Source organism: Scyliorhinus torazame, chromosome 8, assembly GCF_047496885.1.
Source record: "Scyliorhinus torazame isolate Kashiwa2021f chromosome 8, sScyTor2.1, whole genome shotgun sequence".
In the NCBI taxonomy this organism is placed as follows: domain Eukaryota; kingdom Metazoa; phylum Chordata; class Chondrichthyes; order Carcharhiniformes; family Scyliorhinidae; genus Scyliorhinus; species Scyliorhinus torazame.
The window spans coordinates 25,234,667-25,250,398 of record NC_092714.1 but is presented as its reverse complement, the minus strand read 5'-3'; the positions used below and the strand labels follow the sequence as shown (position 1 = coordinate 25,250,398).

Below are 15,732 nucleotides of genomic sequence, written 5' to 3'. Positions count from 1 at the left end.
ACCAGGGGAGCTATCACTGGTGGGCTGACCAATATTTATTCCTCAAACAACATTACAGCAGAGTACTTCATTGGCTGCAAAGTGCTTTTTTTTTATTACATAGAACATACAGTGCAGAAGGAGGCCATTCGGCCCATCGAGTCTACACCAACCCACTTAAGCCCTCACTTCCACCCTATCCCCGTAACCCAGTCACTAAGGGCAATTTATGATGGCCAATCCACCTAACCTGCACGTCTTTGGACTGTGGGAGGAAACCGGAGCACCCGGAGGAAACCCACGCAGACACGGGGAGAATGTACAGACTCCGCACAGACAGTGACCCAGTGGGGAATCGAACCTGGGACCCTGACGCTGTGAAGCCACAGTGCTGTCCACTTGTGCTACCGTGCTGCTTTAAGACACCTTGAGTTTATGAAAGGTACTTGCTGTATGAATCAATCTTTCTTTCTGTTGTACACATAATTGCAATGTCGGAAATGCAACAGCCAATATAGACACAGTACGATTCCACAAACAGCAACAATACATCCAGCAGATAATCTGTTTTTAGTGATGTTGGTAGAGATCGGTCTCTTCTCTTCTTTGAAACAGTGCTGTGCAATCTTTTATCTTCACCTGTTGAGTTTCCTATAGTGCAACATTAACCACACTTTCAAAAGTGCTTCATTGGCCATAAAGCACCTTGGAATGCCCCATGCTCACAAAAGGAGCTGTAGAAATCTGATAGAATCTACCTTTTCAGTTTAGTATATAAGAAGTGTAAAGGAATGAATGGCCCAAGATTTAAAATGACTTCTTGAAATGGACTGTTAAAATACCCACATTTCAAACAAGACAGTAAGAAATGCTGTTTCCCATGAGAACCATCAAGTTAAGGAAGCTAGACTTACCAAGGACACATTTGGTAATTTAAAGTGTCTAGACAGTGTTCCCAGAAACTGTTTTCATGACAACGGATAAGATTCATAAGAAAGACGCATTTCATCACCTCATATTATGATTTGATGGACAGATATTTTAATCGAATTAATTGTGTAATAACTTTAACCTAATCACAGCCAGAAAGGGGGTACCATTAGGGGCAGCACGGTAGCATGGTGGTTAGCAAAATTGCTTCACAGCTCCAGGGTCCCAGGTTCGATTCCCCGCTGGGTCACTGTCTGTGCGGAGTCTGCACGTTCTCCCCGTGTCTGCGTGGGTTCCCTCCGGGTGCTCCGGTTTCCTCCCACAGTCCAAAGATGTGCAGGTTAGGTGGATTGGCCATGATAAATTGCCCTTAGTGTCCGAAATTGCCCTTAGTGTTGGGTGGGGTTACTGGGTTAGGGGGATAGGGTGGAGGTATGGACTTGGGTAGGGTGCTCTTTCCAAGAGCCGGTGCAGACTCGATGGGCCGAATGGCCTCCTTCTGCACTGTAAATTCTATGTAATCTATGTAAACCATTAGTGACAGCAATAATCGTCATAAACGTACATGCCGGTTTGAACAATTCATTCCGGAATCACCTGCCTTAAACTTCTGAAGCTACTTTTTTGCACTATCGCCTTGAACAGCCATTTTGTTTTATTTTCAACTTTTCTGTATCGTGTATTCAATTAGAAGAAATATCAAGAGCTGTAATTTGTATTGAATTCAACTCAGTACTCTGTGTTTGCTTGGACAAAACAAACTTTAAAAAACTCTGTATCGGCAAGAAAACTGACCTTTGATAAGAAGACATCTGCAAACGAAATAAATAAAGATAATTTACTTCACGCATGAAGCTCAGTTTCATAATCTGTCGAGTAGTGTATAAAGTGCGGTGACACACAAGATATACTAACCAAAATACAGATCTAATAAAATCCAAGTCGGTCTTTCTTTCAAGAAAGTAACAGCAGCAACCAAACTCCCTATTCTCAACAAATGTGAGGATCTATCTGCATGGAACAGCAGCGGCGGCAGTTTATGGTGTGCGCTCGCTTCACCATTAGGATGCTTTCAAATATCACAAATAGTATGCCTGTCTTTTCAAATTTCGGAGTTGTGTCATCAGAAAATAACACAATATGAAGACCTAGTATTGCTACACCTCACCCCATCGGGGGGTGGATGAAAACCAATAAAAAGTTCTGCAGCACACAATCCAAGTAGTCATTCTATATCTGTGAAATTGCTGATGTCAGAGGGGTACTCGACCACAGAAAACGTCTCATCTGACACCCCATCCTCTATACACCCCACTTCCACACATACCGGCTAAATAGTGACCAGGGTGACATCTCCAAAGCAAGGCACTAAAATGAATGGATTAAAGAAATTAAACCACATACGTTCATTGGCGGTCTGCCGGCGGACGTGGTCATAGAACTTGGTGTTGTTAGAAAACATTCCTCCACAGTTGGCGCAAGAGGCGACCTTCTCCTGTGTGTGACTCCGCAGGTGCTCCCGAAGTTTAAACTTGATTTTAAATGTCGCGCCACAACCTAGCGCATGAACAAAATAGGAAAAAAGTTTAGAAAGAGTTTGTTCATTAATTCTTGGGGCAGGCAACAGAACAAGAATGTAAGTATTTTTCTATGATCTTGCACGCAGGAGAGAGCCATTCTGCCTCCTTGCTCCTGCCAGTTAATCCATGACCAAGCTGGGAGAAGGGAAGGAAAAACACTCCCCACGCATCAAGCTGCAAATACACGATCTTACAAAATATTCTTCCTGCTGCCATTTTGGTTCAGTTAGTTGCACTGGGATACTTTCGAACTTGTATAACATTTGAATTGAAACTTGCCCATCCAACCAGCTACGTGTAATTTTACCAAGATGTAAATTTTAAATTTAAACTTCAAAAGGTCAAATTCCATTCTGGGGTGCAAGCACATAATATAAGTGGACACACCAATGCAGCAACAAGAAATGCTGCTTTCATGCTGTTAATGAAAAGCACTTTTTAAATTTAAACAGGCCATTCACGATTGAGAGAAAGAAAATAAACATATGCACAGCACTTCAAAGCAGCTTACAACTAATGAAGTAGTTTTGATGTACTGTTATTGTTGTAGGAAATATGACAGGCATTTGGCACTCAGCAAGGTACAACAACAAAGACGTGCAGGTTAGCTGGCCATAGCGTCCAAAAAAAAAAGGTTAGGAGGGGTTGTTGGGTTACAGGAATAGGGTGGAATTGAGGGTTTAAGTGGGTCGGTGCAGACTCGGTGGGCCGAATGGCCTCCTTCCGCACTGTATGTTCTAAACAGCAGTGTAATAAATGACACTTTTTTTAAAGGGGCTGGTTGCAGGTGTGATGAATGGAGAATTTTAGGACAACTGGATTATAAATGTATTGGGCAATTTAAGGGTTAAATGGAGTGTGATTGACTGCAGTAGACCTGTTTTTTTTTAAAGGATTCTGTTTTGCAGTTCCTGGGAGCTTTTAGCAGCCAGAAGGTGAAATTCTTGACCGAAGAATGTGTTTTTCAGTCTGGGCTAATGCACTGTGGTGTGACTGGGGACAATCCCCGAGGGGTTAATGTGCTTTCGGTCCCTGGACAGTTAATTTGTTTTTCAGCTTGGGCCGATGATGTCAGTGCTGGGTGGAGCTGAGGGAGACTTTTTGAGAAAGCTTCTGAAGAAGTCTGATCCGGCTACCACAGAGTCCACAAGAGAAGGCAGCTTTCTGTCCCAGTAGGATAAGTTTAAAAAAAAAGAGTAATAATATTTTATAGCAGAACCGTCTTGTCTGAAGACAAGGAAGAGGTTGAAACAACCCGATCGAAGAAGCTATTTAAAAACATTCAGCCAGAGACTGCAGGGGTTTTAACCGGGGCCCAAATCTGTTCTGCAAAGCAAATAGTACTCTATACCCTGCTGATTGTTAAGCTGGATTGAAAGCTGTATGTTTTATTTCTTGTTGTTTAATGGGGAATTGGGCAGTAGTGCTAAAAGGTAATTGTAAGCTGTTTCTTTTGGGTGTGTAGTTAAAGAGTTTCATATTTAGGGGCAGCACGGTAGCATTGTGGATAGCACAATTGCTTCACAGCTCCAGGGTCCCAGGTTCGATCCCGGCTTGGGTCACTGTCTGTGCGGAGTCTGCACATCCTCCCAGTGTGTGCGTGGGTTTCCTCCGGGTGCTCCGGTTTCCTCCCACAGTCCAAAGATGTGCAGGTTAGGTGGATTGGCCATGATAAATTGTCCTTAGTGTCCAACATTGTCCTTAGTGTTGGGTGGGGTTACTGGGTTATGGGGATAGGGTGGAGGTGATGACCTTGGGTAGGGTGCTCTTTCCAAGAGCCGGTGCAGATTCGGTGGGCCGAATGGCCTCCTTCTGCACTGTAAATTCTGTGATAATCTGTGATATTGTATTCATGACAAAAGCATTTTTAAAAATACCAACGCCCAATTTTTTTCCTGCAACCACTCCTGGAGTGAATCATTCCTCAATTACAAAATAACTTAAAATATTGGAGTTTGGGTCGAATATCGTAGCTACTGTTGGGGTATGGTCTGGGATCGTAATAAAGGGTAAATATTGGTAAGGATACTCCCCGGGTCACTGTCCGTGTGGCGTTTGCACATTCTCCCCGCGTTTGCAGGGGCCTCACCCCCACAAGCCAAAGATGTGCAGGGTAGGTGAATTGGCCACGCTCAATTGCCCCTTAATTGGGGGAAAAAAAGAATTGGGTACTCTATAAATTTATTAAAAAAAGGATACCAGGGAGAATTCCCCAGCTCTTTTGTGAAAGTATCTCATGGGGCCTATCACTATTTATCACTTAAGTAAATGATTTAAAACTCAATTTTAATCTCAAGTGCTTTAATCGCCAAACAAGGCCATGGAGGCAGAGTGAACTGGTTACAGTGGGTTTGATTTGCATGCCACTGCACAATGCTGTGGGAATGGAGGGATCCATGGGCTGGAAGGAGTTGCACACCAATCATTCCAAAGCTGCTCTGCTACATACTTCCATTTGTTTTGGGGTAAAAGGCGCACCAATACAGAACTGGGAAGCAGGTCACCTGCGTTTGGCTGCAGGCAGTTGTGGCCCAGTGGGATGGAAAACTAAAGCAAGATAAAAGTAGTATAGATGCAGGAAATAGGAAATAAAAAACGTAAAAGGCCGGGATACGCAGCAGGTTTGGCACTGTCTGCGGGGAAAGCATCAACTGTTTCTCCCTCCTCAGATGCTGCCAGACCTGGGTGAGCATTGCTGGCATTTTGTTTTCAGCAAAAATAAACAACCTGTAATCCCTAGCTATTAAATTTAAAGCAAAGACTTAAATAAAGCAGGCAGCAGACCATAAATAAGGTTCAGGGGATGCTCAAGAGTCCCAAATTGAAATGCCAACTTTGTTACTTTCTCCAATTGTCTACATCTCCGGGTTACCTTTCCAGCAGCATGAAATGGCTTCATTTTTGTTTGGAAGAGTTTCTTTGTCAGTGCACTGTCCATGCATGTCCACATGCCTGTAAAACCACTCCGGATTGTCAAATGTACTCTAGAAACAACAAAGAAAGTCAGTACACAAGTAAAAGATTTCAAATAAGAGTTTGGAATCAGCGATGGCCCACAATCAGGACTCAATTTTGAAGGGTCAAGTACAGCCGTAAAAACATCAACAGCTCAGCTTCACAAATATTCACATTATAGAAATGCCAAGTAGGCAATTAACATAATAAATACTTTCACTTTTAAAAAATTCATTCATGAGACTTCCGGTTGCGGCAATGCCTAGGTAGGTCGCACGTTCGGCAGCTCCCGCCGGGAACAGACTTTTGGGCTCTTCAGAGGGGCCCCAATGGCAATTGTTCGACTGCTTCCAATGTGGGAAGGTGACAACAAGGTCCCCCCGACAGTACATGGATTGGACCAGGAGTGGAGCGGTTACAAAAGTGATCCTGGTGCAGCGGAAAGTGCGAGGGAGGAGAAGCAAGATGGTGGCGGGTGGAGACCAAGCAGCGTGGGCGCAGTGGTCACAGGAGCAGCATGAGTTTCTTAAACGCTGCTTCGAGGAGCGGAGGACAGAAATGCTGGCGCCAATGAAGGCGGCGATTGAGAAGCTTGTGGAGACCCAGAAGGCCCACGGGGCGGCGATCCGGGAGGTGCGGCAAAAAGCCTCGGAGAACGAGGACGAGATCTTGGGCCTGGCGGTGAAGGTGGAGGCGCACGAGGAGGAAGAATCTTCTGATTCTGGGTCTCCCTGAAGGAGTGAAGGGGCCCGATGCCGGGGCATATATGAGCATGATGTCCAATTCGCTGATTGGCGCGGGAGCTTTCCCAAGGCCCCTGGAGCTGGATGGGGCTCATCGGGTCCTGGCAAGGAGACCCAAAGCCAACGAGCCGCCAAGGGCTGCATTGGTGAGGTTCCACCGCTTTATGGGCAGAGAGTGTGTCCTGAGATGGGCCAAAAAAGAGCAGAGCAGCAGGTGGGAGAACACGGAGACCCGAATTTACCAGGACTGGAGTGCGTAGGTGGCTAAGAAGAGGGCTGGTTTTAACCGGGCTAAGGCGGTGCTCCATCGGAAGGGGGTGAAGTTTGGGATGCTGCAGCCAGCTCGATTGTGGGTCACGTTCCGAGATCGGCACCACTATTTTGAAACGCTTGATGAGGCATGGAACTTTATCCAGACTGAAAAGTTGGACTCAAACTGAGGGTTTGTCATGGGGGGATGTTTACTGCATTTGGGGAATGTTCTTTTTGTATTGGTGCTGGGTGGGGATGGGTGAATGGATTTGATGTGGGGGCTGTGGGAGAGTGTGGGCTTCGGTGTTGGAGGGACAGGGCCCCATGAAGGAAGAGGGGGGGGTGGTGGCCCGGGGATGGGGAGTTGGGGTAAGGCTGCAAAAAGGAGCTGCGCCAGAGGGGTCGGGGCCGGCTCAGGAAAGCGCGGGCTTTTTTCCCGCGTTAGGGAAGGATGGGGGCGGGGGAAGGGCAGTGAAGAGGAGCGCACACTGACTGCCAAGGGGTGGGGGGATTCTCACACTGGGGGGGGTCGATGGAATGGCGGGAGAGGCCGGGGTCAGCTGACTTACGGGAGTGTCATGGGGGGAGCAAAATGGCTAGATGAGGATCTAGCGGGGGGAGGGGGGAACTGGGTTGCTGCTGCATTGGCCAAAGGGGAGCTGGAAGTAGGAGAGGTAGTCGGCGCGGGTGTCCGCCGCCTGGGGAACTGGAGGGTGCGGGAGGCGCGGGCCCGTGGCTGGCCTAGAAAAGGAAATGGCTAGTCGGCTGGGGGCGGGGGGGGGGGGGGGGGGGAGGAGGGGGGGGGAGTAGCCCCCCCGATCCAGCTGAGAACTTGGAATGTGAGGGGCCTGAACAGGCCGGTCAAGCGGGCCCGGGTGTTCGCGCACTTAAAGGGACTGAAGGCAGACGTGGCTATGCTCCAGGAGACACATCTGAAGGTGGCAGATCAGGTTAGACTGAGAAAGGGATGGGTAGGACAGGTCTTTCATTCAAGGCTGGATGCGAAGAACAGAGAGGTTGCAATACTGGTGGGGAAGCGGGTGTCGTTCGAGGCACTGAATATTGTAATGGATAATGGAGGTCGATATGTGATGGTGAGTGGTGCGGGTGGTACTGGTTAACATATATGCCCCGAATTGGGATGATGCCGGATTTATGAAACGCATGCTGGATCGGATTCCGGATCTGGAGGTAGGAAGCTTGATAATGGGGGGGGGGACACTTCAACACGGTGCTGGACCCAGCACTGGACCGTTCTAGGTCCAGGATGGGTAAGAGGCCGGCTGCGACCAAGGTGCTTAGGGGGTTTATGGACCAGATGGGGGAGTGGATCCATGGAGGTTTGCCAAGCCGCAGGCCAGGGAATTTTCCTTCTTTTCCCACGTCCATAGAGCCTACTCCCGGATAGACTTTTTCATTTTGAGTAGGGCGCTAATCCCGAAAGTGGAGGGAACGGAATATTCAGCCATAGCCATCTCGGACCACGCCCCGCATTGGGTGGAGCTGGAGTTGGGGAGGAGAGGCTCCCGGTTGAATATTACAGGAAATATGTGGACCTGCTGGGCCTGTTGCTAGTGAGGACTTTTAATAAGGCGAGGGAGGGGGGGGGGGGGGACCTTGCCCCCTACAATGTCCAGGGCGCTGATTTCTTTAATCTTGAAGCGGGACAAGGATCCATTGCAACGTGGGTCGTATAGACCGATCTCGCTCCTCAATGTTGACGCTAAGTTACTGGCGAAGGTGCTGGCTATGAGAATTGAGGACTCTGTCCCAGGGGTGATTCATGAGGACCAGACGGGATTTGTGAAGGGTAGGCAGCTAAATACAAATGTGCGGAGGCTCCTGAATGTGATTATGATGCCCTCGGTGGAGGGGGAAGCGGGGGTAGTGGCAGCTATGGACGCGGAGAAGGCCTTTGATCGGGTGGAATGGGAGTATCTTTGGGAAGTGTTGCGGAGGTTTGGGTTCGGGGAGGAGTTCATCAGTTGGGTCAGGCTGTTATATAGAGCCCCGGTGGCGAGTGTGGCCACGAACCGGCGGAGGTCGGAGTACTTTCAGCTGTACCGGGGGACGAGGCAGGGACTTATTGTTTGCACTGGCAATTGAGCCGCTGGCATGGCACTGAGGGAATCCATGAAATGGAGGGGGCTGGTCCGGGGGTGGAGAAGAACACCGGGTGTCGTTGTATGCCGACGACCTGTTGTTGTATGTTGTGGATCCAGTGGAGGGGATGGCGGAGGTCATGCGGATCCTTAGGGAGTTTGGGGACTTTTCGGGGTATAAACTCAACGTAGGGAAGAGTGAGCTCTTTGTGGTGCATTCATTGGATCAGGGAAGGGGGATAGACGAGCTACCGCTGAAGAGGGCGGAAAGGGGCTTTCGGTACCTAGGGATCCAAGTAGCTAGGGGTTGGGGGCCCTGCACAAGCTCAGTTGACGCGGTTGGTGGAGCAGATGGAGGAGGATTTTAAAAGATGGGATATGCTGCCACTCTCACTAGCGGGTAGGGTGCAGTCGGTCAAAATGATGGTCCTCCCGAGGTTCCTCTTTGTGTTCCAGTGCCTTCCCATTCTGATCCCCAAGGCCTTTTTCAAACGGGTAAGCAGGAGCATCATAGGATGTTCCTAGGCTATCTTGCGGAGTGTTAGGAGGAGATCAGCAACAGCAGCAGCCCAGGGGTGGGGGGAGGGGGGGTTTCTTTTGGGGTGGCGTTTGGGTGGAGGTGGGTTTCTTCCCCCTATTTGTGCTTTTAAATGTTATATGGGGGGGGGGTTATTGTATATGGGGGAAATCCAATGTATAATTTCTGATTGTTGTGTTTTTGTTCCTTTTTTCTTGTGGGGGGGGGGGGGGAGGTGGTTGTTGAAAATTTGTTGGAAAATTTGAATATATATATATTTTTAAAAAATAATTCATGGCTGGGCCAGTCTTTATTGACCGTCCCCAATTGCCTTTGAACTGAATGGTGCCAGGCCAGTTCAGGGTGTATTTTAAGAGTCAACCACATCTGGATTTGGAGTCATGTGTAGGCCAGGCCAAGTGAGGACGGCAGATTTCCTTCCCTAATGGACATTAGCGAACCAGGTGGGTTTTTACAACAATTGACATTGTTTTTTAAAATTTAAATTTTAGAGTACCCAATTCATTTTTTCCAATTATAAGGGGCAATTTAGTGTGGCCAATCACCTAGCCTGCACATCTTTTGGGTTGTGGGGGCGAAACCCACGCAAACACGGGGAGAATGTGCAACCTCCACTCGGACAGTGACCCAGAGCCGGGATCGAACCTGGGGCCTCGGCGCCGTGAGGCTGCAGGGCTAACCCACTGCGCCACCGTGCTGCCCGACAATTGACATTGTTAAGACTTTTAATTCCAGATTTTCTTTTTTAAATTGAATTCAAATTAACCACCTGCTGTGACGGGATTTAAACCCTGGGTCCCAGAGCATTCATTACCCTGGGTCGCTGGATTATTAGTCCAATGACAATACCACTATGGTGTCCTGTGCACTTTATAATTGCAAGTTCTTTCTTTCATTCACTTCTGACGTGCTGTGATTGTAATGTAGGCAAATAATGTAGGCACCCTCCCTCCCAGAATTTCCTCCTCCCCTCTGCTAAAGCACGGATTGTGGCGGGATAGTTTTATAGTTGCAGCTGTACTCAGGTTCTGCCCCATACGGCCATTTCTGCTCAATGATCCTAATCCGTAATAGTCAACAGCCAAACACGTTTCTGTCTTTACTTGATAGAATCATAGAAATAAGTGCAGAAGGAGGCCATTCGGCCATCGGGTCTGCACCGGCTCTTGGAAAGAGCACCCTACCCAAGCCCACACGTCCATCCTATCCCCATAACCCAGTAACCCCACCTAACATTTTTTACACTAAGGGAAATTTAGCATGGCCAATCCATCTAACCTGCACATTTTTGGACTGTGGGAGGAAACCGGAGCACCCGGAGGAAACCCATGCATACACGGGGAGAACATGCAGACTCCGCACAGACAATGACCCAAGCCGGGAATCGAACCCGAGACCCTGGAGCTGGGAAGCAACAGTGCTAACCACTGTGTTACCTGCTGACTTGATGTACATAGTGAATCACTGGTTACCAGAAACCTTGGCTGCTAGGTTTTTAATTTATTCATTCTCGGGCAAGGCCAGTGTTTATTGTCCAGTCCTGGTTGTCCCAAAGTTTTAAAAAGTATATATTTACGAAAGTTTTCCATTTTAATAAATAACGCAATAAAACTACAGGAATGGTACAGCTCAGCACAAAAAAGTCTCAACATAAATGGATACTGTAAGAGTACTTCCTGTTTATTTTCTTTGTTCCCATTTTCTTTCGCTTATTTTTGGTCCGTGGACCTATAATCAGAATGTGCCTTTAAACAGAGGACTTGAGCTGAAGCAGCCTGCTTGTCAGTTGTACTTCTAGATCATGTTTTGGAGAGAAGAAATCAGACGTTTTGGCGCCGAGTGGCTCTTAGGAACCAGCTTCCGAGGAAGTTTGTTCGATTGGTTGGCTGACAACTGGTGGGTTAGCCAGGAACAGTGTTCTGCCTGACAACAGTCAGTGATGGTTCCTGTGTGATTACTTTCTGAGAGAGGTTGGCAGAAGTGATTAGACTTTGGAAGGAGAAGCAAGTCTCTCTCTTGCTAAATGAACTGCTTTATTATTCTAAAACCAGTGAGTGCCCAGCACATCTTTGCTGTAAACTTGAAATGATCCTGAATCCATAGAGAATGTAGGCAACGTTGCCAAAGAAAACCATCTCAAGCCTAGATGGATAAAGTATCGAAAAGAATGCTGAACCTCAGAAAGAGATTAACTAGAAGTCATCCCCGTGCATCAAAGATCCTTTTGTCTCTATTCATAATTTCTTTACCTCTCACCCACCCTTTCCCCACAGTTGCTTGTCTGTGCGTGTTAGTAATATATAATAATAATCTTTATTGACACAAGTAGGCTTACATTAACACTGCAATGAAGTTACTGTGAAAAGCCCCTAGTCGCCACATTCTGGCACCTGTTCGGGTACACGGAGAATTCAGAATGTCCAAATTACCTAACAAGCACGTCTTTTGGGACTTGTGGGAGGAAATCGAGCATCCGGTGGAAACCCACGCAGACACGGAGAAGGTGCAGACTCTGCACAGACAGTGACTCAAGCCGGGTATTGAACCTGGGACCCTGGCACTGTGAAGCAACAGTGCTAACCACTGTGCTACCGTGCCGCCACATGTGTGTGTAGAGAGTGGGGGTAGTTAGCGGGGGGGGGGGGGGGGGGCACTGTGAAAGGGGTATTAGATAGTCAGTTACATTTTTCTATCAGTTTAATTATTATACTGTACATAGTAAAAGGTTATTTGTGTTAAAGTTACAAACCTGGTCACTGCAGTTTATTGGGATCAACCAAGGACCTCAGGTATTTTAAAACAACATCTAATTTCACCTGTGTTGTGACTCCAGGGATAGTGGCGCTGGAATTGACCACCCCCTAGTCCAGGGTGATGTAACAATACAGAGGGGAACAGAAGGCTCAGGCACAGTGGTTAGCACTGCTGCCTCACAGTGCCAGGGACCCGGGTTCGGGTTGCAGCAGATTTTGAAAAAAGGATAAGATTGTCCACAAACCACATATCACTTCACCGATTCAATATGGTTTTTGCTGAGACAGGATAGCAAACGATCCCTGCCCTCGTGCTCAAACATCATACACGCTTGTCAGGAGAAAAGACAACACCATGAAACCAACAGCATAATCACAAGGGAATAAACTCCAGGATTACTGATGAATTGCAAGGTAATAACACCATCCATGATTGATTGGAAAGGCCAAGACCATGACAGGATCGAACAACACTCAGGATCTCCACTGAACGAAGGGTCTTCACCTCCACCAGGCCGTTGCCCCGACGCATAGGCGGCTAGAAACCCAGGCCCCGGTCAGGGGGATTACTTGATATGGCCAACCACCTCCAACCTCTCACGAAGAGCAACATGGACGGGACAGCATAAAACCAATGGTTGGGACCTACACCCGACCCCGAAGACTGGATACAAGGTTCTCCGTCATACCGACTCTCATGGATACTTCGCAGTTCATCAAAGTGAGCACCAAAGGCCTGCACCACTGAGCCAAGATCATCACCCAGAATGTCATTCACACTGGCGGTCATCACCCCCATACATAAAGCACTGGCGGGGCGTGGGCCCGCCTACCAGCAAAACCGTCACTGCAAACTGGGCACTACCCCTGCCAACTCCAACCACCCCAATCAAACAAGGATTCTCTCTGATTCAACTCTGCTCTTCACCACCAAACTCTGACCAGAATCATCCAGGGACATTGTGCAAGACATAAATCCCCAGAAAAAGATAATTATGGAATTTGCATTAGGATAAAATAAAGGATTAAAAGATGAGTGGAGCCAGAGCTCACAATAACGCAGCTGCTCCCGCACTCACATTATGTAACCCAGCCCCCTTGCTCGGCCACTTCCAGTGCGTAATTAAGAGTTAAAACACATTTGTGTGGGACGAGAGTCACATAATGGCAAGACCAGGTAATAACAGCATATTTCCTTCCCTTCAGGACAGCCAGTTAGGCTGTGACGGCAGCCTGTCAGCTTCAATATCACTTTTACTGATAATCAAAGTTACACTCAGTTTTTGAAGCCCGAAGGGGTGTTATGCAAAGGCCCAGCACTCCGACCCCATACTAGATGGCGGTAAGGATGTTACCAATGACCTCTCCTGGGCTTTGGTGGGAAGAAAAATAAGTGTCAGTCAGGGCTGAAGTATGGAGCACGATTCAACTAAATGGGAACAAAGTCCCATAGCGAGTGTGTTTAGCCGCATGCTTCCCAGCGCTGCAAGCACCGAGAAACACGTGGCTATAAAATGGCACTCATGTTAAATAAGGGGCCTCAGCGGGAAACACACAGCCAAGGCTGCACATAGCCCTGTTTTCTACACCGAAGAGCTCTGCTCGCCAGAACTCCTCAGTGTAGTGAGAGATCAAGACACCCTTCCTCGCACCCCCCCCCCCCCCCCCATTCGCCAGCACACACAAAATCCCTGCGTGGCACCTTGACAGCGCCCCTGCCAGTGCCACCTGGGCACTTTGCCAATGCCAAGTTGGCACTGCCAGGATATCCGTGTGGCATCAGCAGTGCCACCCTGCCCAAAAGGCATGCACCTGGGGGCCCCTGATCCCCAGGGAAACCCACCGCGAGTGCCGATCCACCTGGCCCCCCGTTTGTGGGGGCCAGTGCTGAATGGCTGCGGCGCGTTTGGCTGTTGCATCACACCCATGATGTCCCTGGAAAGTCAGGCAGCATGGAATGTCAGGAGATGACATGATCAGGTCCAGCTTTGATAGCGTGCTCAGTACTATCACCTGCCGGCACTGTGTCAGTTGAATGAGATATCAATGAGTGACTAATGTCTGTGGAACTGTGCCCAAGCAAGAGTCAGCATCTCTGTGGTGACTGTCCCTATAAGTCACAGCAACACAGTAGAGTAAGGGTCACAGGGCCTGTGGTACCCTTAAAAGGGAGGAACAGTCATCACAATCTCCTAATTAAGGAAGAAAATATAAGGAACAAGGAATATTATGTCCCAGTTTTAAAAATATTCTTTCATGGAATGTGGTGTTGGAGGAACGCACACATTATCCATTCCCAATTGTCCTTGAACTGAGTGGTTGAGTAGGTCATTTCAGAGGGCAGTTAAGAGTCCACCACATTGCCATGGATCTTGAGGCACACGTAGACCCAACCAGGTAAGGTTCCCTTCCCTGAAGGGCAGTAGCAAGCCAAATGTTTTTTAATGACAATCATGGATAGTTTCACGGTTACCATTACTGACACTAGCTTTATATTTCAGATATGTTACTGACTGAATTTATATTCCCATCAGCATCCGTGGTGGGATTTGTACCCTTGTCCCCAGCGCGTGAGCCTGCGACTCTGGATTACTATTCCAGTGACATTACCACTACGCTACTGTCTCCCCAACTCTTCACAGGGAATTTCATGGTGTGGCCATTTTTTTTTTTTTTTTTTTAAATTGTAAAATATTTTTATTCTCCTCATTTTTCACATTTTCTCCCGCATTTACACCCATCAACAATAAACAATAATCAGCAAGATATGTCAGTCCCCATAATAACAACGATCCCATCCGCCCACCAACCCCCAAACATCAGCCCGCATGTTTACATAAACAAATGGCAAAAAGGAATCAGGGATTACCCATAGTCACCCTTAATCGACACAGCCCCCCAGCCCCCCTCCCCCAACCAATGTTCGATGTTATCCAGTTCTTGAAAGTGCATAATAAATAGTGCCCATGACTTGTAGAACCCCTCCGAGCTTCCCCTCAGTTCAAACCTAACCTTCTCAAGGGTCAAGTATTCCAAGGTCCCCTGCCACGCCAGGGCACTGGGTGGAGAGGCTGCTCTCCATCCCAGCAGGATCCGCCTTCGGGTGATCAACGAGGCAAAGGCTATGACATCTGCCTCCGCACCCGTTTCCAACCCTGGCTGGTCCGACACCCCGAATATGGCCTCCCGGGGACCCGGGTCCAGTTTCACACGCACCACCTTGGAAATTACCCTAAACACCTCCTTCCAGTATTCCCCTAGCTTTGGACAGGCCCAAAACATATGAACGTGATTAGCGCCCCCCCCCCCCCCCCCCCCACCCCACAACGCTCACACACATCCTCTACTCTCCCAGCTCTTCCTCCCACTTTGCTTTGATCCCTCCCAGTGGTGCCTTATCCTTTTCCAAAATAGCTCCATACACCACTGACATTGCCCCCTTCTCCAGTCCCCTTGTCGTCAACACCTCCTCCAGCAATGTGGAGGCCGGTTCCTCTGGGAAGCTCTGTATCTCCTTCCTGGCAAAATCCCGAACCTGCATGTACCTAAATACTTCTCCCTGCTCCAGCCCATACTTCGCTTCCAGCTCCCTCAATGCTGCAAACCGACCCCAAAGAAACAAATCTTTTAGCGTCTTAATCCCCCTCTCTTCCCATTTACAAAAACTTCCATCCCACCTCCCTGGCTCAAATCTGTGGTTCCCCCGAATCACCATTTCCCTTGACCCTACCCCCAACCCGAAGTGTTGGCGAAACTGCCTCCAGATTTTCAATTAAGCTATTATTACCGGACTCCCTGAATATTTCCCCGGAGCTATTGGGAGCGGCGCTGTTGCTAGTGCCTTCAGCCCAACCCCCTGCACAAACTCTCCTCCATTCTGGCCCACTGAGAATTAACCCC

At 48.2% G+C, this 15,732-nt stretch overlaps 1 protein-coding gene across 6 annotated transcripts in view; it reads right to left on the bottom strand.

Moving 5' to 3' along the window:
* Positions 1-15,732, bottom strand: part of LOC140427685 (histone H4 transcription factor-like) — a 72,360-nt gene that overhangs the window by 42,551 nt on the left and 14,077 nt on the right. For all 6 annotated transcript variants that reach the window (XM_072513180.1, XM_072513182.1, XM_072513184.1 and 3 more), the window contains 2 exons: positions 5,362-5,473; positions 2,314-2,466 (listed from right to left, as the gene is read on the bottom strand). In XM_072513180.1, the coding sequence (XP_072369281.1) occupies positions 2,314-2,466; positions 5,362-5,473 (265 nt within the window). The remainder of the gene's footprint in view (positions 1-2,313; positions 2,467-5,361; positions 5,474-15,732) is intronic.